The following is a 27,516-nucleotide window of genomic DNA, read 5'->3' as shown; positions in this document are numbered from 1 at the left end:
GCTGCTGCTCCTTGTGACCTTGAGCAAATCATTTTACCTTCTATTGTTTCAGGTAAACTTAGATCGTGAGCCCTCTAGGGATAGGAAAATACCTATAGTATCTGAATGTAATCCATTTGAAATGCCTGAAAAGCAGAATATAAAATCGAATAAAAAAGCCACACTTTTTTTTTTTGTAGAAAAAAGAAATTCTGCTGAGGGGCATCCAAGGCAACAGAAAAAAAAAAGCAATGTGCTAGATAAAGCCATTAACAAGGCCAAAATATAAAAATTATTTAGAGACACAGACATGTCCATGCAGTAGCTCAGATGAAGAAAAACTGAGGGACTCATGATGAATAAAACGGAAAATGTCATAATGCTTCTGTATCGCTCCATGGTGAGACCGCACCTTGAATACTGTGTACAATTCTGGTCGCCGCATCTCAAAAAAGATATAATTGCGATGGAGAAGGTACAGAGAAGGGCTACCAAAATGATAAGGGGAATGGAACAACTCCCCTATGAGGAAAGACTAAAGAGGTTAGGACTTTTCAGCTTGGAGAAGAGACGACTGAGGGGGGATATGATAGAGGTGTTTAAAATCATGAGAGGTCTAGAACGGGTAGATGTGAATCGGTTATTTACTCTTTCGGATAGTAGAAAGACTAGGGGGCACTCCATGAAGTTAGCATGGGGCACATTTAAAACTAATTGGAGAAAGTTCTTTTTTACTCAACGCACAATTAAACTCTGGAATTTGTTGCCAGAGAATGTGGTTCGTGCAGTAAGTATAGCTGTGTTTAAAAAAGGATTGGATAAGTTCTTGGAGGAGAAGTCCATTACCTGCTATTAAGTTCACTTAGAGAATAGCCACTGCCATTAGCAATGGTTACATGGAATAGACTTAGTTTTTGGGTACTTGCCAGGTTCTTATGGCCTGGATTGGCCACTGTTGGAAACAGGATGCTGGGCTTGATGGACCCTTGGTCTGACCCAGTATGGCATTTTCTTATGTTCTTATGTAGTGTGTGTGTGTGTGGGCGTGCGTGCAACAACTTCTGCATGTCCATGATAGTCTTTACTGATTTCTGAGAGCTGGGTCCATGTTGGCAAATTCATGTCTGCTTGTTATTAGAGAACAAAGCAATTTTCAGCAACTTGAAGGCTGGCGGCCAAGCAGGAAGAACATGGACACAGACATCTGTGGAGCTCCTGAGGCAAGCAAGTGCTCTATGTATGTCCTGAAGATAGAGAACAGCCTGTTAAACTGTATTGTATGAATAAAGTTCAGTGCTGGAGACAGACTATATTCTCATCAGGCTTCAACCTGACAGATTGCCAACCATTCAGGAAAGGTTCTACAGTTGTTAGCCCTTGTTTTAAGTCCTATTTAGGACTGCATTTAAAATTAAGAATTTGAAGTCAGCGAAGAATCTATACTGCTCGCCCTCACAAGAATAGCTGAGATGAACAGGGCAAGCCCTAAAGAGATAAGGGCTCAAAAAAAAAAACCCCAACCATGCAGTAAGTCAGCCCACCATCCATCCTATCTTCTCCTCCCATGTGAGAAACCTCGGAGTTATCATGGACAACCAACTGAACCTAAAAAAATTTGTCAATAACACCACAAAAGACTTTTTTCAAGCTATAAGTCCTTAAACGACTGAGACCCCTTCTACACTCTCAAGACTTCCGCTCTGTTCTTCAGACCATCATTTTTCCCCCAAAATAGATTACTGCAATTCCCTTCTGTTCGGCCTACCAGCTAACACCATCAAACCCCTGCAGATGCTTCAGAACGCTATGGCGAGGATTTTAACCAAGACCAACAAAAGAGAGCACATTACACCCATTCTGCGTAACCTTCACTGGCTTCCAATCAAATTCTGTATCCAGAATAAAGTGCTAATGATTATACACAGAGCCATACACAACCTCACCCCAGCGGATCAAAATATCCCCCTTCGTCACCACAATTCCACCAGATCGATCAGATCTGCCTAGAGAGATACACTTTACGCCCCCCCTATCAAATCCTCCTTAAGAAAAACGAGCTCTTTCCACAGCTGGCCCTTCGCATTGGAATGCTCTCCCGCCAGACCGCCGGCAAGAAAGATCTTTGACAACCTTAAAAAAAAAAAAAAGACTCAAAACCTGGCTATTCTCTCAAGCTTTTCAGTAAATTCATAGGATCCATCTGCCTTTCCCATTATAACAGGAACACCTTTTCAGTCACGTTTTCCGTCAAGTTTTTCAATCAAGATGTCAGTCAAGTTTTCAGAATTCTAAACCAGACCCTACCTCGTAGACAGGTCTTGCTTCTCACTTTTACCTCAGTCCATTAGCTCCTGGTCACTGAGGAGTAGTTTCCCTCATGACTTTCTCCTATCTTTCCTAGTTTTTGCCTGCTATATATCAGGAAGACCATAGTATGTGTGTGTTAAATTTGATCCCAGTTCCAGTAACCCTTGTTTGATGTAAGGCTTTAGTTTTATGCTTCCCTCGTTTCGCTGTAAACCGATATGTACTGTCTGCACATGAATGTCGGTATATAAAAGTTCAAAATAAATAAGACATGGAAAACAGCAATCAGAAGCAGAGAAGGAACTGATAAAATATTTAATAGAAAAATATAAGGAATATAGAAAATGTAAGCAAAAAAAGAACCATGTAGTATGCCCATTCATACATGCCTACTATGCCGTTACAGGTTTTACTTGATCTGTAGTTTTCTCCCTCCCTCTGATATCAAAGTCACTGTGAACAAAAGGAAATAAAAGAAGGCAACAGGACATCACATTGGGAAGTTGTTGTGCTCCATAACGTGCAGACTTTTAGCTGTACTGAGAGGCATTCTTGAGGGGCGCGTTTAGATCTGGGGAGGACAAGTGTGCACATAAATTGCATTTTCAAATGTACAAGTAGAATTTTATTTGAAAAATACATCTGCACAAAATGCACAAGTAGCCACACATACTTCATACCTGCAGCATTTTCAAAGTGAAATTACATAATACTTTTGCTTTGAAAGCTGATGCAAAGCTTGTGGGTAAAAAGTACTCACATTCTTTGTTCCAGTGAGGAGAGTTTTCAAAATGACCCCCACAGCACAGCAGATGACAGACTGTGGGGTGGGGGGGACGGGGACCAACTGGCCCATCCAGTTTGCCCAGTAATAATTATGGTCTCTACGGCTAAGGAGATACCCAGGTGCCAAATATAGAAGTTCCACTACTTGTAGGACATCACTCCTTAGCCAAGTCCATTTCTATTATGTTCCTATTTGGTCCTCTACCATACTGGTTAGAAAAGCATAGAAGTTCCCATACTTAATCCACAGAAGAGTACCCCTACTACCCTCCCTCTGTGTCTTACCACCAAACTTTCTAATACATCTAAACAGCTACTGTAACCCCGGGCTACATGGGGCAACGAAAACCACGCCTCAGATATAGGTTTGTGTTTGAAGATTTCCTCTCCTTTCTGAAACTCCAAGATTCCCTGTCAAGGTGGGGGGGGGAGGGGGGGAGAAGAGATTGCTTCCTAGTATTATTCACTTTTCCTTCAGTATTAGTCTCTTGTACACTCCAGTAATAATTATGCTGGGAGCTACAGGGCCAGTGCAAAAGTAATTGCCACCCTAGGTGAATCTTTGGTCAAACAATTCATGGAACCCAAGGGCAACAGCTCCAGCACATAACTCCCTCCTACCTGTGGAAGTGGCTCTAGCACAGCGCCCCCTTTCCTGATATTGGCTCTGGCACAGCGCCCCCTCTGGGCCTCGTGCTAACAGGATTTTGCTGACCCCCCACCAAATCTTGTCACTTTAGGTGACCGCCTAGTTTGCCTAATAGAAGCACCAGCCCCGAGAAGCTGATTTGGATACCAACTTAACTTTTACTGATTAAAGATGGAAAGTTGATAAAAATGTTCAACATTCTTATTCTTTACAGCTTTAGTTCTCATAATAAACCTGTGACTTTAAGCTTCCAGTTAATGTAGAATGTTACTGACGTTAACAGATTCTTTTATTCCTGATCCTGTCCAATTAATGGGATAGTTTTGGAGCTTCCTCCCAGAATTTGGTGGATAGGATGGTATTCCCTCAATTCATGTGTTGTATTGCAAGGTCCCAATTCTCATAACGATAATCCAATTGTACATTCATTCATTCCCCTTACTTCCCTGTTGGTACTTGGAGGGTACCCTCTCTCCTCTTTTCATATCTTGATGATGTATACAATTTGTTGTGAAGATCATTTAAAATACTGTATTTTTTTCTCTCTTTGCAGACTACAATTTTCATGTGTAAAGCCACCTCCAAAACCTTTCAGACTTTACGAGCACTAGTATTTTGGGTCGGGGAGGATCACTGTCCTGCTGAACAATCAATCTTTTCCCCAGACCCAGGGCTATGGCAGACTGCAGCAGATTTTCCTCCAGGATCTGCCTTTACTTTGCACCATCTTTTTTCCTTCTGTCTTCAACAAGCTTCCCTGTCCCTGCTGCCTCAGAGCTTCCCTACAACCTACTACCACCACTATCAGCTTTACTGTAAGGATGATGTGCTGCATTTGTTTTATGCCACACATATCACTTAGCTTGGAGACCAAAAAGGTATACATTGATCTCAGACCTTAAAACCATTTCCCATGTCCCTGAAGTGTTTTTCTGCAAACCCTATGGGGCACATCACATCAGGAGTGGCCAAGTTCAGTCCTCAAAGGCCAAAAAAAAACAAAAAAAAACAGGCCAGGTTTTCAGAATGCCCACAGAGAGTATGCATAAGATAAATTTGCATACAACAGAGGCAGTGCATGCAAATGTACATTATGCATATTCATTGGGGACATCCTGAAAGCCTGACCTGTTTATGGCTCTCGAGGAACAGACTTGGCCACCCCTTCATATGACACTTCTTCAGCAGTGTTTTTTTCTTCCAGTTACCCTACCATACACCATTTTTGAGGAGTAATCAAATTTGAATAGCTAAACATGTCCCCCACTCTCAGCCAGAGATCTCTGTAGTTAAAAATAAATAATCTGAGGCCTCCCGATGAACTTCAGCAACAGTTTCTTTAACTTGTGGCTACTGACAATGGAGGAATGCTATGATCACAGCAGCGTCTTGGTGGTGCCAAACTGTTTCTGCTTTATAAGGATGGGCCTGAGTGACTCATGGGATATTAAAAAAAAAAACACATTGAAATTTTCTTATAGCCTTCCCAAAAGCTGTAGCATTGAACAATGTTAGCCTGCAGTTTTCCGCAGCTTCTTGTTCTGCATAGTTTTTACCTTTGCTTAGCATTCACATCATACAACAGAAACAGCTTAATTCTTCATCCAGGAGTATTCAAATCAGCTCAGCCACTGTGACTGGACAAAGGCGGGCTTTATTTAATGCACTATGGACCTTACAGCTATTTTTTGAACTGGAGCTAGATTTGGGTATGCTGTCAAACAGTGTGAAGACATTTATTTATAATTTATTATATTTATACCCTGCCTTTCAGCCACTTTAAAGCTAATTAAATTCAGGTACTGTGGTTACTTCTCAGTCCCCAGAGAGCTCAAAATTGACTTGTGAAATCAAGACATTTTGGGCTTTTATTATATTTCTTTTTGAAAATTTCTAGAATCATTCTCTCATGATGAACATAGAGTATGTTGTCTAGATCAGTGAAACAAACTCCTTTAATGCATTTTGATTTGTATTTTTTTTTAGACAGCAAATGCTAATGTAATACAAGGATGTGAAGACTTTTACAAAGCACTATTTCTTTCAGATGATCTGTCTCTCAGATCTCTTGTCTCTCTCAGAGTAACAAAAGGTTTCTGTTTTCACTTTTAGCCTTGCTTTTGTATGCACAGATGAAAAGGGTTTCACTGAAAGCTTCAGTTAACTAGTAGTACTGTATTGTCCTGTATTTGTTTCAGGGAGGTGAAGATATTATGCTCTTTATCAGAGAAATCATCCCAGATGGAAGCAGTGGTACTGCAAATCAAGTCCTGACTCTTGAACAGGAAGGGTTAGGTGGAGCGTCCACTCCAAAGTCATCCCGAATCCACATCATTGGATATCTCAAACAGTATCCTTAGATTGATGATGTTACACAGCATCAATTGTCAGATGTAGCCATGTTTTGTTTCCACATAAAAGGATGCCTGAGTCAAGAGCATGCATCCAGAGTTAAATTCTTCAACTAAGATTTCTTTAAGAAAAAAAGAATATACATTTTACTCTTGCTTGTTCTGTCTTTGGGGAACAGCATCAAATATTTATGTGCGACCAATTGGACACCAGGCAGCCATCACCTTACATTCTTCTCTAGGGTGATGATACATTTTGCCAAGCCTTTCTAAAATTGGATTGGTTTTAACGTGTTTTTAATTCACTGTAATTAAACTGTAATACTATTTTTTACTGGATTTCAACTGACTATAAAATTTATTTAAAATAAACAGTATTTAACCATGTGTTAAGTGCAATATAGCCTATTTGCCACTTCAGGGAGCCCTACCTCACCAAAAAAAACCAAAACACAACAAAACACCCCAAGTTGATTATCTTTTGGAACTCAGGTATTATACAAGTTACTATCGGCAAATAGTATTTATTCGGTTTCCCTTATTCAACCGAATCACCGCAGACTATTTGACCTCTCAAAAATCTCACTCCTTTACCCTTATTACTGTCTTTTGGATTTGTTTCGCATGTTTTCAAGTCTGTCACTTTGACTTTCAACAAACCTGAAACATTAAAAGATAACCCAAATTACATGTCCTTCATTTCCAATTCCTCTGCTTCCTCTCAGGCCACTGCTGCTAATCCCAACTGATTGGTTCTTCAGCAAAGGTATTGCAGCGGTGCTGCTCTGTGGAGTAAAGCTGGAAGGTTGTACAGAGCATGGGACTGAGCTGGTGCATGCTCATACTCCCTGCAGCAACCCCCATCTTCCTTCTCAAATGGGGAACCTGCAGGAGGAGCATGGCTGCCATAGCAAGTGTGCTAGCTCACTCCCATGGAAAAGTAAAACCTTTCTGCTGGTTCTTCAAGGAATGTGCCCCCCACACCTCTCTTTTAGGACACAAGTGAAGGCAGAGATAATTCAAGAACACTTGCAATTTGCAAGCAGCATTCTTGACAGCTGATACGCTATTGCAGGTATTCAAAATCCACTCACAGGCCGATACAAAACAGTGCGCTCGGCCGAACGCACCGTTTAGCCCTGTTTGACTGCGCGTTTTACACGCGCTATTACCACCCCTTATACTGTATGGAGTAATAGCGCGTGGAAAACGCGCTGCTAACCCCCCCCCCCCCCCCCCGAAACTAATAGCGCTCATCACATGCAAATGCTTATTGATGAGCCTATTAGTTATACCCGCAGGATACTGAAAGTAAAATGTGCGGCCAAGCCACACATTTTACACTCAGAAATTAACACCTGCCCAAAAGCAGGCGTTAAATCAGGGACAAACTGCTTTTCTGTACACCCTCCGATTTAATATCATGGTGATATTGCCAGAGGTCCCAAAAATAAAAATTATTTTTAAAAACTTTAAGAAAAAAATAAGCTGTCCGACGGTCCGCAGGTTGGAAAACGGATGCTCAATTTTGCTAGCGTCCATTTTCTGTCAGTGGGTTCGACAAGACGCCTGTAAAATTAAGCGTTGGTTGTCAGACCCGTTGACAGCCGCCGCTTCTGCTAATAAGGAGGCGCTAGGGACATGCTAGTATCCCTAGCGCGGGCCCTAATTTAAATAAAGAATCAAGTGCCCAGGAGAGGTGCTGGGGTGCAAGTCGGGAGAGCGGGCGCTCGCCAAGGAGCGCCCGCTCTCCCGTGGAGTTTATTGAATCGGCCTGTCAGTAAAGTATTTCCTCTAAGCCCAATGCCTGGCACTTAAGCATTTTCTGCTGAAAATGCTACCTTCCTGTACTTTTTTTTTTTTTTTTTTAAACCTTGTCAATATATCAATATTTCTATTTTATCCTACAAAATTAATTTTTAGCTCCTTTAGTCTGTGTTGCAGGCCATCTACCATTTTGGTTGCCCTTTTCCAGGCAGTTTTCTACCTCTCAGTGTTCATACAGAAACAGATTATGTAATTGAACAAAAGTACTCAAGATTATGTTTCCCTAGTGTCTTGTACAAGAATAATGTTACTTCCTTCTTCCTACAGGCAATACCTCTTTTCATGTCTTTTCTGCCAGTATGTGCCAGTACCTAATTCTAGCACTTTTCTTTCTGCTGGGGTCAGTAGCAGGGCTCAGAAGACGGATTTTGTTTCCTTTTTCCTCCCATGCACTTCCTGCTCTCACTGGGGCCGGAATGATAAACGCAGTTTCCTAGAACATTGCCGCTCCTTTCTGGCTGGCAAAAAAAAACTGATTCTTTTTAAACTGCTGCAATCCAGCAGAGATGATTGTCACTGGGAAGGTGAAGCTAAGGGAGAGAGAATGTGAAGCTCATCTCTCCCTCTCTCCCCACCCACATGCTCCATATAGTGCCTGCCCATGTTAACCTGGGGCCCTGCCCGAGTCTAGAGAAACAGTACCTGTTTCTCTAGACAAAAAAAAAACACCACAAAAAAAAGTGTTTTAAAGACTCATCTTTTATTATGTTCCTTAGCATAGTTTGTTGCCAGTCAGTGCCAAAGCAGTAGGAAAACAATTAGATCATAGATGATTACTTCTAGGCCTCTTTCTGGTTTCGGTAGTTTACTCTCTTATCAATTAGAAGTGGGATGTCCTTTTGTGCCGTCAAATACTAAATTGTATACTTGATTTCACTGAGTCTTATTCCAAAAATATTTGCCATTCTTTCACATTTTCCTAAGTTTTGGCATTTTCCTATCCTTCTCAATATCACAACTCTGTTTGAGATGTGTGGATCACCTGTAAACAGACATCTTACTTCAAATATTCCAGAAGGCCACCAAATTTAAAGAGCACTGGCCCCAGCAACAAGCCCTGAGGCATGCAACTGGTCAGCACACCCTCACCAGTGTAGATGCCGTTGTATTGCTTAACCCACCCTTTCCCAGTTAATTTTTTTGACAAACTCCTGTAAACCCCCCAACCCATTTCCAAACCTGGACAAGGGGACACATCAGACACCCACATGGGGCTCCTTTAGCAGGAGGGAAAGTCTTGCTTCAGGGCCCTTAGGGCTAGGGATACTTTTGTGGGTTAAAAACAAAGATGCCCCCACAACAGCTTGTGTTGTTCCAAAAATAAGTTTACTGATGTAGGACTTGAAAAGTAATCAAGTGAAAAAATTTTTTTTCTTTGAGTAAGTTTCAGTCCAGGGCAACAATGGGCTTATCTGCAAAGCACAAACAGGGGAGCAGGGCTCAACTGGATAAAGCCCCTTTGCTGATGGCATGCCCCAGATCTGACAGGATGCTATAAAAGAGAGTTGGAATTAAATTGTGCTTCTTGCTGATACAGATACTGTTACAGTTTATGCAGAAAATGTTTCTAGGTCCTTCCGTGCTGACAGCAAGCAGCAGCATCTCTCTAAGCCTCAGTCTGTACTGGATGTGGTGCAATAATCCTTTTAGTTAACAAAGTTGGCTGAAGTGTTACATGGCAGTAAAATCTAAAATGGAATGCCAGGGACATTCATTTCTAATGGTCAGTACCCATACTTCAAAATGCAACAGGAAGTTGGGGCTAGCCAATCAAGCCAATGCCCACGCTCTTTGCTGATAAACTGTATGACTAATTTTGGATCTTTAACCAGTTGCCAGCTTGTGAGGTGTGGCTCTTTGTTTTGGATAGTTTTGTGTCACAATAACTTTTGACAATTTCATTAAGCCACAGCTCCCAGAATCTGAACTCCTTCCCCACTGAAAAACATAGGTAATAGAACAAACAAAAAATTGTTTTAAGTATACAATGTACATACATCACATTTTCAGTTTGGCTTGCCTCTGATTTGCCACTCATTCATTTGATGCTTTTCAGAAATGCTTGAGCTTAAGACCTCTGGTCATTTCCATCCCTTCTGACACAGCTATCTGAGAAACATGGCCCTTGTTGGGGGACCGATTGTGTATTATAAACTGAACTTCTAGAGCAGGGGTCGGGAACCTTTTTGGCTGAGCGAGCCATGAACGCCACATATTTTAAAATATAATTCCGTGAGAGCCATACAAGACCTACCAAATTAGTTTACTACAACCCCCCACCCTCCTGACCCCCCCCCCAAGACCTGCCAAAAGTCCCTGGTGGTCCAGCGGGGGTCCAGGAGCGATCTCCTGGACTTGGGCTGTCGGCTGCCAGTAGTCAAAATGGTGCCGACGGCCCTTTTGATTACTGGCAGCCGACGGCCCTTTGCCCTCACTATGTCACAGGGGCTACCGCCGCCATTAGTCGACCCCAGTGACATAGTGAGGGCAAAGGGCCGTCGGCGCCATTTTGACTACTGGCAGCCGACAGCCCAAGTCCAGGAGATCGCTCCCAGACCGCTCCTGGACCCCCGCTGGACCTCCAGGGACTTTTGGCAGGTCTTGGGGGGCGTCAGGAGGGTGGGGGGTTTTGTTAAGATTTTTACTTTATTAAAGTCATGTCTGCGAGCCAGATGCCGCCATCAAAAGAGCCACATCTGGCTCGCAAGCCATAGGTTCCCGACCCCTGTTCTAGAGCTATATTGATGTATTTATATGCTTGTTGCCTTGGATTAGATTATGTACCATCTGATAAGTCCTTATTAAATTAACTTTGAATTGATGACTATATGATAGCAGCATTTTGCAAATCTTAACCTGTTATTCGACACATCTCTTCATTGACTTGATACACTTATGAATTTCACCTTGTCTCCACTTCCTGTATGTGTTTTCATTATGGACATCCACCTTCATGCAATGCACAACATAGTACTACCCTTTTGAGGAAGGGCTCCAGCACATAAAAAAAAACTTATGAATTTGTCAAGAACTAAAAGACCGAGAACAGGACTGGTAATACCAAAAGATATTCCTATTACATGGATGTGAAGAATCTCTCATAATGTAGAAGGACTCCATCTGGTCATCCCAAATGAACTGAATGGCAAACAACTTTACTTGTCTAGGCACAATCAGGTACATTCCTAAAGTACAATGCTTCTAAATCAAGGGTAATTGAATGCACTTGGTCAATGCCTGCAGATTTCATATTTTCTAATGCATTAGCATGTCTAAATAAGACTCCGAGCCAGAGAACTCATTCATGGATAAATTACTGGCTGCCATCGCAGAAGCAGTTCCAAATATATTTAAGTGTAATAATGCGACTCTTGTTATTCACGGGCCCTTTGTCTCAAAGGAGTACACACACCAAGTTGTATCTTGCATAATTTTGTAATATTCGTCTACTGCCTTAGAACCCATTCCTAGCCATTAGTTTTAATTAATAAAGAACAGAGTTCCATATGCTCTGAGCTAATCTACCTTCATCAAGCGTATGACCTATTTTGTAATCTATGATCAGTTTCAGTACCCCTAGAATATCGCCATACAAAACAAGGTATCTCCACAAGAACCTCAGTAACATCTACATTTACTCCTCTTACATATAGTTTCAAAATATTCAGTTAAAACCTTACTTTCAAAGCAACAACCTGAGTCCAAAACACCGAGGTTATATTTTCTCAAAGAATCCTAATGTAATTAAAAACTAACTATAACATGTGGCCTTACTTTTTCAAAAGCTAGATCTTTTACAAAAAACATTGTGTGTCCTATAACTGGTTAATAGTGGGAACAGTGCACAGGCGGAGATTTCCCCAATCTCTGTGCAAAGAGAGGCATTCTAAGGTGCTGTACCAGCAGACTTAACAGCACACAAACCATTTTTATTAAATGCAGTCATCTGCTCAAGCAAAATTTGAGACTTTTTTTTTCATTTTTTCTGCTGAAAAGTAGGAAAAAACTTCAATTTCATGCCTCTCTTACTAGTTTTGCAATGGTTGACTTAGATAAGGCCGATTGGGTAGGTGACTGTTTTTTCATCAAAAATGTATGCAAGCCTACCATTCACTGTATCTAAATGAAAGGACAGAAGCAAGCTGTCAGGCCAAATGACTAAGAAAGGCGTTTCAGGGTTTGGATCTGAGCAGGCTTCACTTCTGTAAACCCACCAGCAGGATGGCAAGTGACAAAATAAAAAATTCAGCACTGTACATTAACTTAGAATCTGGTTACTTTGCTCCAGAGTGAGAATTGATAATTTTAGATTTAAAAATTGCTCTCTTTTCAAAACCTCAGTACAAGCAGGATTACAAATACAAGAATAAGTTGGTAGGTGCTGCTCCAGAGGGCTTACAATTAGGGACCTTCATTTTCAGTTTTTATTTTACCTGAGAATTTCAATGTTAAAAACAAAAAAATTCCATGGAAAAATGACTTTTCCACTGACTTTTCTCCTGTGTGTTATAACAAAGTTATTTTTCCACTAATTGAAAACTAAGGTCCCTACTTACAATCTAAAGCCAGGATGTAATAAGATGCACTTGGCTAAGCACATATGACAATGAGCTGCTGTGCGCATAACTTTATTCCTGATTTAACACTGAGCTGAGTGCATTAAAAAAATGTGCGCACAAACTAGCACGCCTCCATGCAAGTCCCATGAGAATAAGGGTATTTGTTATTACTCCCCAGTGCAGAGAGATACACAGGTTTAGCTCATGGTTTCTTAATGCTGGAAATTTAATGCCTGGTGAGAAGTGGAGATAAGTTTCTGCGGCTATTGTTTATGGCACAGGTTCTCAAATGGTGTAATGTGGAAGAACCTCAGGTCTTCCATAAAACTGGTCACAGTCCCCCCCCCCCGCAGAGAGTAAACAGGAGGTTGCAATTGCTAATGGCAGCAAAGTATTCATTTGTATCTCCCCTCCTCGTCTCTTACACTATAGGTTCCCACCAGCAGGAGTCAGCGCTCCTTACCTGCTGCTGCCTCCTCCACCAGCTTCATGCTGAAGTCAGAACTGTGTGGGGTCATCGGGTCTCATGAGACTACAGGACACCCCCCCCCCCCCCCAATGTAGTTCCAATTTCAGTGGGAAGCCAGAAGAGCAGCAGCAGGTCAGGAATACTGCTTGTCCAATGGAAAGGATCTTGGGGGGAAGGGGCAAGAAATGAGAGGAAAGGCAATGATGCCAAAAAGGGTTGGCAGAGGAAAAGGAAGGCGAGAATGCACAGCTACAAAACGAACTCAGTGTCAGATGTGTCTTAGCAAAAAAAAAAAAAGAATCACTGTTCTATAGGGCTGAACACAGATTGTGGTTCAAAGGTCCTGCACTCAGATTTCTGTACAAAAACGATTTGCACGTGCCAAGCATATTTTTGTGCTCACATTTTCAAGTTAGTTTTTGGGTTTTTTTTAAACTCCTAATGCCTTAGCATACTATTAGCTTACTGCATCATGAGTTAACTTATATTTTAGCACGAATATAAAGAAAATCTGTACTGGGCTCAGTAAACAGATGGCAATTTTGTACAATGACAGTTCTTTCTATCGCACAAGTCCACAGTGTTCCTGCTTCAGCAGTTCTGACGTTTTACCGTCCAAGGTCAGGACATGCAATTCAAAAAGGTTCCACAGAGAGGCACATCACCAATGAAAAATCTTAACTGCACATTTAATTCAGCATTGGTTAGTGTCTTCCATAGAGTTCAGTGGAATACAGATACCAGTTATCTACTAAAAAAAAAAGCATTCAATGCACTTTATATTGCTTCAAAAAAATACATATTACAAATTTAGTATGGATGAGGACCTTCATAAACAGCCATGTTAAGGACTTATTGCTCAAGGCATCTTTTGAACAATCAGGGTCATAATCATTGGTCCATAAATGTCCTTGTTTGCATGAAATGGATTTAAAAAAAAAAATATTACTTGCAAATAAAACTAGTACTTCCATTTTGAAATGGAAGAGCCAACTGACTAGAAGTGGTCCACAGCATCCATGGCTCATTAATTGTATCTCTGAACTGACGGAACTCCCGAGTACCCTGCTGCTTGAAATTATTGCTTTTTGTTAAGATTAACAGCACTTTATTGATAGATGGCTATGCAGAATATGTTTACAATGTCTAAACTAACTGTAATGGTCAATTCTATACATATGGTTTTTTTTTGGTTTTTTTTTTTTTATGAAGCTCTCAGTGAAGCTTTATAGTGCAAGGACTGCCAGCAATTTGGGCAATATCTCTTTTCATAGGATTTCCAGAATGGAGGTATGAAATTTAAAAAGTGATTTTGGGTACATTTAATTTATTCAGCTCTCTGGTCTGCACTGAATAACTTTACATCAGGATTTTACTAAAGATACACTCAGGGCATAATATGATTCCCTCCCAAATTGTGCCTGTGGGAATTTTTTTTTTTTTAAAGCAAAGAATCAGGCCCTCACTCTGCAATCAAGTACAGATTACAGAGCTTTAAAAATTATATGTAGAATGGTTTAGAAACTGTTGACACAAAAGATGCTCAACAAGAACTGAGAATCATACAGACAGTAGGAGTTACTTTCCTATGATCTTTGCATACAGGTACGATACATGAAGAACCAGCCTAACAGGATAAACAGCATTACATCTGATAATAATCTGTCTATGATAATTTGGAAAGCAGCTAATCCCATCTTTTTTTTCCCCTTTTAATGTGCGCTAAACTCCCAGTATTTTAACAGGGAAATGTTGTAAGCATAAAACTGCAGGGGGCGGGTGGCTGGAGCATAAGCGTGTGTGTGTAGCCCAATGTCACGCACTGTCTATACACACAAAAAAGCCAGGTGTTCCAGGTGGGTGCTGGGAGTTAGATTTATACACACCTTTATTTAAAAAAAACAACAAAAAAAGTGCATGCATGGAAATGAACCTACACAAGTTATGCTCTGCAAAGAGCAGGTATAACTTTGAGAGATGAGCCTGTGCACATTCTTAGGGATCATTTTCAAAAGTGAACTTATGCATATATTTGTTTTGCAAATTGGCACAAACTTAAGGAAGTATCTGCCAATAAATTGCCCATGTTTCAAAAATTACCTTCCCTGTATACATCTATGCAGAGTGTTAGAAATGATTCTGCACATTAAAAGGTAGAACAAGCTTGACGAAGACAGAAAGATAAAAAGAAAGTAATTCTGCGCAAATGAGTTTAGGCATGTTTGCTATTGCCTCCGAGCAAGTACCGCCTTTGACAGTACAACTGAAACAAATTCAAAGTTAGGGTGCTGCTGCTTGCAGAATAGAAATATTTTCACATGGATTAGGTTGGAGATTACTGATGTGACTATCAGTGTTTTTAAACATGACTGTGGAAATAACTTTCAAATAAGGGCATGTTTTACACTAACTACTTAAAAAATTAAATAGGAAGTTAGACATGATTAAGCATTGATGACAAGGATCCATTAAGGATGATAATGTTACCAATGTAGTGTTCACCATTTAATTCTAAAGGCAGCTCCACACACACTTAAGTCAGTTGCAAGCAGGTAGTCATGAGAAGGCAGATCCACCATGCTGCAAACTGGCCAGAAGTACTAAGCATTTTCCCCCAGACAAAAAAAAAAAAAAAAAAAACACAAGGAAAATTCCCATTAGTACATTTGACCCAACATGCCTTATTGCAATGGCTCCCAAACTCAGTTCTCCTTAATCAAGTGTGGTGTTCAAGTAGCAAAACATGCAAATTAGCCCAGCTCTCATGTTTACATATATTTGGTCTATCTCAGAGGTGGCCAACTTCAGTCTTCAAGAGCCACAAATAGGTCTGGTTTACAGGATATGCATAATGAATGTGCATGAGATATTTGCATACAAATCAAGCAGTGCATGTACATCTCTTAGGCATATTCATCGTGGATATTCTGAAATCCTTTGTGGCTCTTAAGAGTTGGCCACACCTTGTCTATCTTATAGTAAATGACAGCAGATAAAGACCCAAATGGTCCATCCAGTCTGCCTAGCAAGTTGTTTAGGAGTAGTGGCTGCTGCTCTGTGAAGGTTACCCCCATGCAGAAATGTTACACCTAAAATTAATCACAGGTTACCCAGTTTTTTCATGGCCTTATTATAGCCACTAGGGATCCTCTGTGTTTATCCCCTGCTGGTTTTGAACTTCATTACTGTTCTTATCTTCATCACCTCTTCCAAGAGGGCATTCCATGCATCCAGTAGTCTTTTCCCTGAAGAAATATTTACTGACATTGCTCCCAAATCTATTCCCTTGGAATTTCATATGATAACCCCCTAGCTCTACAGCTTTCCTATGAGAAAAGCTTTGGTTCTTGTGCATCATTAATACCTTTCGGGTATGTAAGTCATATCGCCCCTGTGTCTCTCCTCCAGGGTATACATATTTAGGTCCTCCAAGATTATGAATAGCCTGAACACTAGACCTAGTGAAGGGACTTCACCTAGCTTGGAAGTTACTATTGCACAGACACAAATCACTCCAATTAATGAATGTAAGGCGATTTGGCTGAGAAAATGTAACTTTGTGTCTGCTGTTCATTTTTTTTTTTAAGAAGCAAGAATGTCCCAGTCAAGCAGGTATTGTATCATTTCTTTGGCATGAATATTCATGTGTAAGAGAGGCCCTTGAGGTTTTTTACCCCACCACTTACATGAAAAATGAATCTATTTACCTTTTCTGGTTTTCACACAGTAATTTCCAATTTAAAAACATGTTAACTCTTCAAGGAGTTGGTACATTCCACATTCCTCAAGGAAAACTAACTAAAAACCTGCATGTTAATATTATGTTTCCAATCTGCACTTCTACAGAATAAAAATTCTCACATCTTAAGTCATGCTTAATGAAATGTTTACATTAAATATGCTCTAAATCAAGTTTCTCTTTTACATTAACCGAGTTTTGAAACTGGCGAGATAAAAGTAACAAACGTTTGAGCTCAACAATAAGCGAGGAAGAGGTATGTGAACTGGTGATAATTTCAATTTCTCCAGCATGAGATCATGTCAAGGTTCTTTTTGTAAAAACTTTTCAAGATATGGTGAACTCATCTAATCTTAAAGTTTAGTGCTGTGAATTTATGCTTCCAAAAAGAATAAATCAAGCTTTCAACAAAAGCAATGACAATTTCTAAAAGAAAAAAAATGGTATTACAGAAGTCAGATTACACTAGAATTACACTAGAATATTTTTAAATTTATAAATATGTTGTGCACTATCAGAAATAATTTACTAAGGAACTTTTCATTTCTTTAGCTATAACTGGAGAGTAGCCTAATATTTAGAGCAACTGGCTGAGACTCAGGGAAGCAAGGGTTCAAATCTAATTTCTCTCACTGGTGTTTCTTGTGACGTTGGGTAGGGCTGGGAAATACCTACTATAAACAGATTAATTTGCCTTGAGCTCACATTTGACAAAGCAACCAAATCCAAATCCTAACCGAAGAAGACCACCTATTTTTTTTCTCAGATCAGTCCTAATAAAATCCATGTACAAAATAAAAAATAGAAATAAGTCATCCAATTCAAAATAAACTAGCTATCAATTCATGTCAAGCAGCTAGAAAGGTGACATTTTCCTATATTATGGCTCTAAACAAATACCAATACCAGATTACCCTAACAATATTTCAAATTCACACCTTCAGTAACTGTTTCAAAAAAACAAAAGGAGGTTCACTTAAAATAAAAGCTTAAGAATTAATTTTGATGTTTTTATTCAACTCTCCTTGACCAAACCTGCATATCAAAAATGAAAACAAATAGTTTATATTTGCTATGCACTGAAAGAGGAATCCAGACTACTATACATTTAGACAGTAACTTCTGAACAAGTGCATGGGCGCACATGTGCACGTTTTTGTCAGCCTACACCCATTTTATAACATACATGAGTAATAAAATAACCTGGATGCGTACCTTTACTGCTACCACCACAAAAGTGGGGGGATTTTTTTTTTTTAAAAGACACACACACTGACACCATTACCAGTTTATTCCCAGTTTGCCCAGGTAAGAATAGGTAATCACCCCGTTGATGAGTTTAGTTTATTTTACAACCTACACACCATCCATAGTAGAAGTTATGTGGCAGGGGACCCCAGCGCATGCCTGTGTGCCTAAGTATTTACACACAAATTTCAAGGTGAAACCCAGGAATGCTTGTGCCCTGCCCCTTTTTTCAGAATTTTTCATTTGTGTGTTAGCAGGAAATAAGCACATACATGGGCGGCTTTTAAAATCCACTTGGCACATATCAGCCCGACTTGTGTGCATATCTCCTGGTTCTGACGCTCACAAGAATTTTGAAATTCACCTTTTTAATCAATAATTCAGATTTTACAAATAATTTCATGACAGTTCAACTATGGGAGAAATTAAGGAAGTTTGGTGGAGCTAGATGGTCATTAGTGAAGTGGCAACAAAACCAAAAGAGACAACAAATTGATAACATATAATTAGTGAAGTGGACCACATATTGGTACTAATCCACTCTGAATGAACCTCACATTCAAAAAGATGGATAGAAAGGCAAGTTACTATTTGAAATCACTGCACAAATAAAATGAACAAGTGTTAATGTGTTTTTCGTTATCAATGTCCACTTTCATAAAATGATCAGCTGGGCACAAATTTAAAGTTCAACAGACTTTTATTTACTTGATACAATGCATATTTTCAAGTAATACTCAGTTCAAGAGCAAATCAGAATGCAACACCCCTAGTCTCAAATTTTCCAGCTATCGATCATTTAAAGATTTTGCTATAATCAGCAGGTATTTTACTTGTTGACATTACGAAAATGAGGGAGAAAGAAAGTGATTATTTTGCACAAATCCTATCAGGATTTTTTTTTTGTTTTTTAATGTCACTGAATGTGTTTGTCTAGGGGTGACTTTCCACCTGATCCACCGCTAGGAAATCCAAAAGCCTCCCCTTGCTTTGAGCCCTGGACCTGGCCGAGCCCATGGGCAGCTGTATGCTCTTTCTACACTAGCAGGGTGTGGTTGAACTCAAGCCCTGTAACTTTAGACACCACCAATCCAACCAAGCAAGGTGTTCCAGCAATACACTCCTTTTTTTTTTTTGTAGCAAGCGTTTCAAATCGCTGGTGATAATGTTTTCTCTAGTAATAGTTTGCCTTAGGTGCCAGGACGGTTCCTGCTCGCCCAGGCAGTGTTCACCTCGTCGGGGAGGGGAGGGACCTGCTCCTGAGCTAAGAGAAGAGCGCGACGTCCCCAGGCCTGCGCTCCCTTTAGTACTTCAACGCCCACATAACTTTACTTACTCTCCCGCTGCTACTGCTGGGTTTAGGAAGAAACATTTTTTTTAAAAAAAAGTAAAGTCCGCACTCACCGTCAGCAGTAAGAAAGAGCCGAGAACTAGCGCGGAGGGGCCCATGGTCGAGCCGCCAGCAGAGACAGACTGTGCCCCACAATGCCGTGCAGTGCAGTGCCCCCGCGCTGTTTATCCGGCACAGCTGGTATCGATAACGCTCCGCCCGCCCTCCACGGTGAAAGGGGGGCGGGGGGGATAGAAACTGCAAGGGGCGAAATGAATGCAGGGCGGGCGCTCGCTCGCACTCTGCCTCTTCACACCTTGCCTTTGGCTGACGTCACGGGCCTGTCTCCAGGTGACCCCTCCGGCGCAGGGAGCGAGAAGCTCCGCCCCCCTGCTCGCTGTGAGGTGAGTTGCCGGAGGCGCGCGCTATGCTAGTCCCAGATGGCTGCTGAGAGACTGCAGACTTCTTTGCTTCAAATTTTCTGGGGCTAATTGGTTTGGGTTTTGGTAAGGTTAGAAGTGAAACTGAGTTGCTATGGTCTTGATTACTTTTTTTTTCACATTGTGTCTCAGATCAGAGGGGGGTCCCCTTCACAACGAACTGTCTTGTTCTACAGAAGCAATTCTTAATTAACTTTTTTTTTTTTTTTTAATTATATTCGCCTGTTGTGTTTGGAAGTCATATTAGCGCCCCGAAGAGAACGTGTTTTAGAAGCTCAATGATTTTCCACTTTTTAGTTTGGAGGATACTAAAACAGACCTCCGAAGTAATGCAGATGTGTAGAGGATAATAAGTCCTGATGCCTTTTTATATCGTTGTGGGGTGGACTGGGGAGCGACGGAAAATATACATTTAGTTTCTGATGGTAGTGGGTAGCTAAGTGAATTTCTCTGTCTCTTAGAAGGACAATTTTGATGCTTTTCGCTTCCAGTAGTTTTACTTTTTATTTTCTTGTTTGGAGACACGTTCTTTCACCAGGAATATGACAAAGCCTTTCTGCTACTCTGAAATTGTTCTCTCCTTTTTTGTTTTGGGGGCATGGAAGAGCTTTAAGTTATTGGTGGTTTAAAAAAATACATAAATAAAACAAAACAAAATACAATTTGTTACTTTTGGAGTGACTAAATGTCAGGGCAGGTATTCTTCAGCGATCTATTTGGACTAACACAGCAATCACACAACTTTTATTCAGATCTCTCTCTTAGGGCTGGATTTACTAATGCTGCAAGGCATAGTGAATCCCGTGGTAAGGGGGGGGGGGGGTTGGTCCTGCAATCGCTGCTGGCGTTGCGCCAAATAACTACCCCCTAAAAGGTGTAGTTATTCTGCTCGAAACTGACAGCGATAAACAAGGGTACCTTGTAGTGTCAGCCCCGGTGCCGCCCCGACTCCTCCTCTTCCGGGGCTGACACCGCCCCGACTCCACCCCCATCTTGGTATCGCGTGTGATCCTCTTGGTAAATGACCCCCTCACTTTGCTGCTGCTCCTTCCTCCACCCTTTGATATCTGATCTTTTCTTCTTCTTCTCTTCCTCTTTTCCATTAAAAGTATCTGATCTTCTTCATCAGGATATGTCAAAGGAAAGCTTAAGGAGGCCCTGCCTCTCCAGGCATGGGCCGTATAACTGGGCAGACGTGGGGCAGGCAAGAGGGAGGGGGGCACAGCCTAGGGATTAGGGGCCAGTTCAAACCTGGGCATGAGCCAATGAGACAAGGAAGGCGGCGTCTCTGAGCTTGGGTACTTTGAGGTAGGGTGGGGTGGGGGAGCACATTTGCAGCCTGGAAGGGAGAGCAACAGGCTGACCTCAGCACGGCTGTGCTACAACAGTTTTGCTTTTACTTTCACTTTGCCTCCAGCACGGCTGTGCTGTAAGAGGAGCAGATCAGCTAAAGGAGCAGGAACGATTTCTTTGATTACATCATTGGGTAAAGTGCATAGATTTTGTGGCTTATAGGCAAAATGTTGAGAATATTAATGGTAATTTTGTGTTGCTAAGGTCTGGAAGGTATGCTCACCCCCTCCCCCCTTTTGCATTGAACTGGCTCTGCATTACCAGTACTTTATTTAATGAAAAGGCTTTGAATGCATGGCTGCTTCTGCCTGGAATGTTATTTTATTTAAGGAAATGCCTTAGCACATGGCTGGTTATATATATTTTAACTAATATATATTTAGTGAAACGCCATGGGGACATGGCCACACTTTACCTGTTATTATATATATATTTTATGAACTCATGGCTGGCTTTCAGCACAATGCTTGCTCTGCATGTTGCTGTATTTATTGAAAGGGCAGCGAGTACAGGGCTGGTTATCTTTCACTTGTAGCCTTTTAAGAAACGCCATTGAAGGGGTCTACACATGGTGAATGCATAGGTGGTTAGAGCACATGGCTGGCAGTAGCAGGCTTGGTAGCTCAGTGGTTAGAGCACTGATCTTGTAGGCTTGCTTTACTTTAAAATCGACGTTTTCTATGTATTGCTTTACCCCTCGCTCTCTAAATTGCTAGGAAGTGGGCAGGCTTCATGTCTACCATGCTACCTCAACAACCTGTGAATGTGCTTTGTTATACCTAAGTAATCTGACAATTAAAAAGTAGCCAGCATCCCGTAGTTGGGAATTCTGATGATATGTCTATGGGACAGCGGTACGGCATTTGAGTGCTCAGCCAGGTTAACAGGATGTTTTTTATATTAATCCTAAAGGTGATATTTAGTATTCGGTTACCATTTAAAGGGACAGCTGTCCCATGTGCATGTTTATACTGAATTATAAGGGGTACAGGACCCTCAGCTTGATAGATATGATTTAGGCTGCGCTATGCAGCTCTATACAAAGTAAATTAAAATATTAATGAAAGGTCGGCTTACATCTTAGCATGGTATTGTGGTTCTCATGGGAAGGGCTTGCCAGCAGAGGTCAGCACATGGCAGCGGCCATTTTGGGAGGTCAGCACATGGCAGCGGCCATTTTGGGAGGTCAGCACATGGCAGCGGCCATTTTGGAGGTCAGCACATGGACTTTCAGGATTTTCTTTTACTATTACTTTTCTTTTACTCCCCAGGCCCCCCCCCCATGCGCCGGCACTCCCGCCTCCCCACAGAGTCTGGCCGCCCCTCGCCCCCCCCCCCACCTTCCTCAGCTGCCCCCACCCCATCCTATTCCCGTCCAGCCCCCCCAAACTTGCCGGGCCCAAACGTGCGCCCCCCGTACCCCGGCTGCCCCCTCCCCCACCCACCCCCCTTAGCAGGTGTGCGCACACCCACGTTTGGCTACCTATTGATATGCCGCCCCCCCCCCCCCCCCCAAAACTGTGCGGGATCTAACCATTTAATATGTCTACACAGCATGGCTACCACTCAGTTTGCTATGGCTTCTGCCCCGTCCGCACTTATGCCGGACCAGGCTCAGGCTCCAGCCAAGCGAGCACGTTGGAAGCCAAGCAAATTGCAGGAAAACTTCGCGGCAACGCCAGAAGTCGAAAAACGTAAGACCAAGACACAGAGGAATAAGAAGAGGAAATCCGCAAGCACACGACAACCGCGTAGCATCAGCCATTTGGGCTGCTATGTACCGGAGCAGCCCCCTCCACGGGGCATGACCCCTGCAGCACCGACCCCTGCAGCACCGCCACGAGAGAACTTCGGCAATGTTACCGAACGACAGCTGCGTCAGCTCATGGACCAAACCTTGTCAGCTGCTGCTATCCATGGCACGGACAGGGTGAAGGCAATGCTGGATGCCTTAACGCATACCACTAGCCCATCCCCTGGCTCAGTGCCCATCGGTCCACAGCACGGTGCAGCGGGCAGCTCCAACAGTTCAGCTGGCAACACCCAGCCACCAGCACGTCAACAGACAGCTCATGGACAACACGGGCAACCGCAAGAAGGACAGAACTGTGAGTACCCTGATTTAAACCGGGGCCAGGGTAATGCGCAGGTACCCCCAAACACAGCCCAGTTACCCACCACCAAGGAATGGCAGCGAAGTGTGGCTGGGGCCACAAAGCGCTCCTACTGACAATTTCGCTGCTATGAAAGCTATTTTCGATAACTGGCATGGGCAGGGTAATGCTAACACTAGCCCAACACAGGAAACAGGGCAGTCAGGACAACCCATGGGGGATATTTACTTGTGACACCAACCCCAGCCACAGCTACAGTTTGCCCAGGTAAGAATAGGTAATCACCCCGTTGATGAGTTTAGTTTATTTTACAACCTACACACCATCCATAGTAGAAGTTATGTGGCAGGGGACCCCAGCGCATGCCTGTGTGCCTAAGTATTTACACACAAATTTCAAGGTGAAACCCAGGAATGCTTGTGCCCTGCCCCTTTTTTCAGAATTTTTCATTTGTGTGTTAGCAGGAAATAAGCACATACATGGGCGGCTTTTAAAATCCACTTGGCACATATCAGCCCGACTTGTGTGCATATCTCCTGGTTCTGACGCTCACAAGAATTTTGAAATTCACCTTTTTAATCAATAATTCAGATTTTACAAATAATTTCATGACAGTTCAACTATGGGAGAAATTAAGGAAGTTTGGTGGAGCTAGATGGTCATTAGTGAAGTGGCAACAAAACCAAAAGAGACAACAAATTGACAACATATAATTAGTGAAGTGGACCACATATTGGTACTAATCCACTCTGAATGAACCTCACATTCAAAAAGATGGATAGAAAGGCAAGTTACTATTTGAAATCACTGCACAAATAAAATGAACAAGTGTTAATGTGTTTTTCGTTATCAATGTCCACTTTCATAAAAATGATCAGCTGGGCACAAATTTAAAGTTCAACAGACTTTTATTTACTTGATACAATGCATATTTTCAAGTAATACTCAGTTCAAGAGCAAATCAGAATGCAACACCCCTAGTCTCAAATTTTCCAGCTATCGATCATTTAAAGATTTTGCTATAATCAGCAGGTATTTTACTTGTTGACATTACGAAAATGAGGGAGAAAGAAAGTGATTATTTTGCACAAATCCTATCAGGATTTTTTTTTTGTTTTTTAATGTCACTGAATGTGTTTGTCTAGGGGTGACTTTCCACCTGATCCACCGCTAGGAAATCCAAAAGCCTCCCCTTGCTTTGAGCCCTGGACCTGGCCGAGCCCATGGGCAGCTGTATGCTCTTTCTACACTAGCAGGGTGTGGTTGAACTTAAGCCCTGTAACTTTAGACACCACCAATCCAACCAAGCAAGGTGTTCCAGCAATAAACTCCTTTTTTTTTTTGTAGCAAGCGTTTCAAATCGCTGGTGATAATGTTTTCTCTAGTAATAGTTTGCCTTAGGTGCCAGGACGGTTCCTGCTCGCCCAGGCAGTGTTCACCTCGTCGGGGAGGGGAGGGACCTGCTCCTGAGCTAAGAGAAGAGCGCGACGTCCCCAGGCCTGCGCTCCCTTTAGTACTTCAACGCCCACATAACTTTACTTACTCTCCCGCTGCTACTGCTGGGTTTAGGAAGAAACATTTTTTTAAAAAAAAAGTAAAGTCCGCACTCACCGTCAGCAGTAAGAAAGAGCCGAGAACTAGCGCGGAGGGGCCCATGGTCGAGCCGCCAGCAGAGACAGACTGTGCCCCACAATGCCGAGCAGTGCAGTGCCCCCGCGCTGTTTATCCGGCGCAGCTGGTATCGATAACGCTCCGCCCGCCCTCGACGGTGAAAGGGGGGGCGGGGGGGATAGAAACTGCAAGGGGCGAAATGAATGCAGGGCGGGCGCTCGCTCGTGCTCTGCCTCTTCACACCTTGCCTTTGGCTGACGTCACGGGCCTGTCTCCAGGTGACCCCTCCGGCGCAGGGAGCGAGAAGCTCCGCCCCCCTGCTCGCTGTGAGGTGAGTTGCCGGGGGCGCGCGCTATGCTAGTCCCAGATGGCTGCTGAGAGACTGCAGACTTCTTTGCTTCAAATTTTCTGGGGCTAAGTGGTTTGGGTTTTGGTAAGGTTAGAAGTGAAACTGAGTTGCTATGGTCTTGATTACTTTTTTTTTCACATTGTGTCTCAGATCAGAGGGGGGTCCCCTTCGCAACGAACTGTCTTGTTCTACAGAAGCAATTCTTAATTAACTTTTTTTTTTTTTTTAATTATATTCGCCTGTTGTGTTTGGAAGTCATATTAGCGCCCCGAAGAGAACGTGTTTTAGAAGCTCAATGATTTTCCACTTTTTAGTTTGGAGGATACTAAAACAGACCTCCGAAGTAATGCAGATGTGTAGAGGATAATAAGTCCTGATGCCTTTTTATATCGTTGTGGGGTGGACTGGGGAGCGACGGAAAATATACATTTAGTTTCTGATGGTAGTGGGTAGCTAAGTGAATTTCTCTGTCTCTTAGAAGGACAATTTTGATGCTTTTCGCTTCCAGTAGTTTTACTTTTTATTTTCTTGTTTGGAGACACGTTCTTTCACCAGGAATATGACAAAGCCTTTCTGCTACTCTGAAATTGTTCTCTCCTTTTTTGTTTTGGGGGCATGGAAGAGCTTTAAGTTATTGGTTGTTTAAAAAAATACATAAATAAAACAAAACAAAATACAATTTGTTACTTTTGGAGTGACTAAATGTCAGGGCAGGTATTCTTCAGCGATCTATTTGGACTAACACAGCAATCACACAACTTTTATTCAGATCTCTCTCTTAGGGCTGGATTTACTAATGCTGCAAGGCATAGTGAATCCCGTGGTAAGGGGGGGGGGGGGGGGGTTGGTCCTGCAATCGCTGCTGGCGTTGCGCCAAATAACTACCCCCTAAAAGGTGTAGTTATTCTGCTCGAAACTGACAGCGATAAACAAGGGTACCTTTCGCTATCGGCGAAGTCTTCGTAGTGTCAGCCCCGGTGCCACCCCGACTCCTCCTCTTCCGGGGCTGACACCGCCCCGACTCCACCCCCATCTTGGTATGGCGTGTGATCCTCTTGGTAAATGACCCCCTTACTTTGCTGCTGCTCCTTCCTCCACCCTTTGATATCTGATCTTTTCTTCTTCTTCTCTTCCTCTTTTCCATTAAAAGTATCTGATCTTCTTCATCAGGATATGTCAAAGGAAAGCTTATGCCTTCCTGAGAGTTATAGACCTGCCATAATACCTAAAGATTTCCATGACCCAAATTGTTCCATTTGCCATGTATTCTATGAAGGTGGCAGTAAAACAAAACACTTTCCTGCTAAAAAAAACAAACAAACAAGAAGAGGTAAATAATATCCAAGTAATCAAAATAACAGGGTAACCATTGTATCAACATTGTAATAAAGAAAGTGCTAGCCAGAGGGAGGACAGCAGTATATACAAAACCAGGAATTCAGATGACTCAGTGCTTTTCTGTGCAAGCCAGCCTGTGTTTTTCTCCTTCCTGTATCATTAAGGGAACGTGTGAGAACTGGTAGCATGATTTATCTAATGTGCTTTTATATTGAGAAATTGATTAAAGTCTCTTTTTTTTAAAGAGATCTCTTTATAACTTTTTCTATATGAAATGTTTAGTGAAGCACCTGACAGACATGAATTTAAAGTTTAATGGATGGCCATCTGCTATTTGTTGCATAGGTTTTTGTAATCAAAATTGTATTGGGGCAGGAGTATTTAAAGACAGTAGCCTGTAAATGAATACAAGAAATCTTTGTAATAGAGCTTGACGTCTGTAACAGATATTTTACAGACATTTTTATGGAAATGTCAATTTTTATAATAAACATTCTTAATAAATGGAGTTTATTATTATTATTTATGTAAGGCTTCTGATTTTGTTAAAACTGAAAAACCATGATAAAACACCACTAATAGGGAAACTAGGTTTTTCAGTTTTAACTGAAAAAAACTGAAAAACCATGATAAAACACCACTAATAGGGAAACTAGGTTTTTCAGTTTTAACTGAAAAAAACTGAAAATAGGCTTAACTTGAGGTGCTCCGATGACATCATCCAGCTGCTGTCAACTGCGGCCAGATAACGCTGTTGGAGTGGGCCAGCAGGGAGCCTAAGCCCTGTCGCCACAAGAAAATGGGCACCGTGAGAACAAGGAGCTGACAGGGAGCCCAAGCCCTGCTGACTGAAGAAGAGGTGCATGGGAGCCCAAGTCCTACCGGCCGGAGGAGAAGCAACAGCAGAATGGATGGGGGCACAGCTGCAGCCAGGCAATTTGGTGCCTATGGCCAAATAAAAAACTGCACCCTCACTCATTACACAAATATATGACACCATGAGTTGGGAGACTCTGTTAAATGTTTGTACAGCAATGCCTGTGGCCAGTGCAAGAATATTAGGTACC

General features: G+C 42.0%; 2 protein-coding genes across 2 annotated transcripts in view; one reads left to right on the top strand and one right to left on the bottom strand.

The window, feature by feature from the left end:
• Positions 1 to 20,459, bottom strand: part of DSG2 (desmoglein 2) — a 110,771-nt gene extending 90,312 nt beyond the window's left edge. Inside the window, exon 1 of the mRNA XM_029591174.1 lies at positions 19,319 to 20,459. Coding sequence (XP_029447034.1) covers positions 19,319 to 19,363 — 45 coding nt within the window. The 5' untranslated portion in view covers positions 19,364 to 20,459. The remainder of the gene's footprint in view (positions 1 to 19,318) is intronic.
• Positions 20,460 to 21,010: 551 nt separating this feature from the next.
• On the top strand, positions 21,011 to 23,267 carry LOC115083380. Its single transcript, XM_029587180.1, has 2 exons — positions 21,011 to 21,170; positions 22,592 to 23,267. The coding sequence occupies exon 2, from the start codon at positions 22,593 to 22,595 to the stop codon at positions 23,265 to 23,267; it is 675 nt and encodes a 224-aa protein (XP_029443040.1). The 5' UTR covers positions 21,011 to 21,170; position 22,592.
• The last annotated feature ends 4,249 nt before the right edge of the window (positions 23,268 to 27,516 follow it).

This window comes from Rhinatrema bivittatum, chromosome 2, assembly GCF_901001135.1.
Source record: "Rhinatrema bivittatum chromosome 2, aRhiBiv1.1, whole genome shotgun sequence".
Classification (NCBI taxonomy): Eukaryota; Metazoa; Chordata; class Amphibia; order Gymnophiona; family Rhinatrematidae; genus Rhinatrema; species Rhinatrema bivittatum.
Note: the sequence above shows the minus strand (reverse complement) of the source record. Positions and strands in the feature narration are given on the sequence as shown.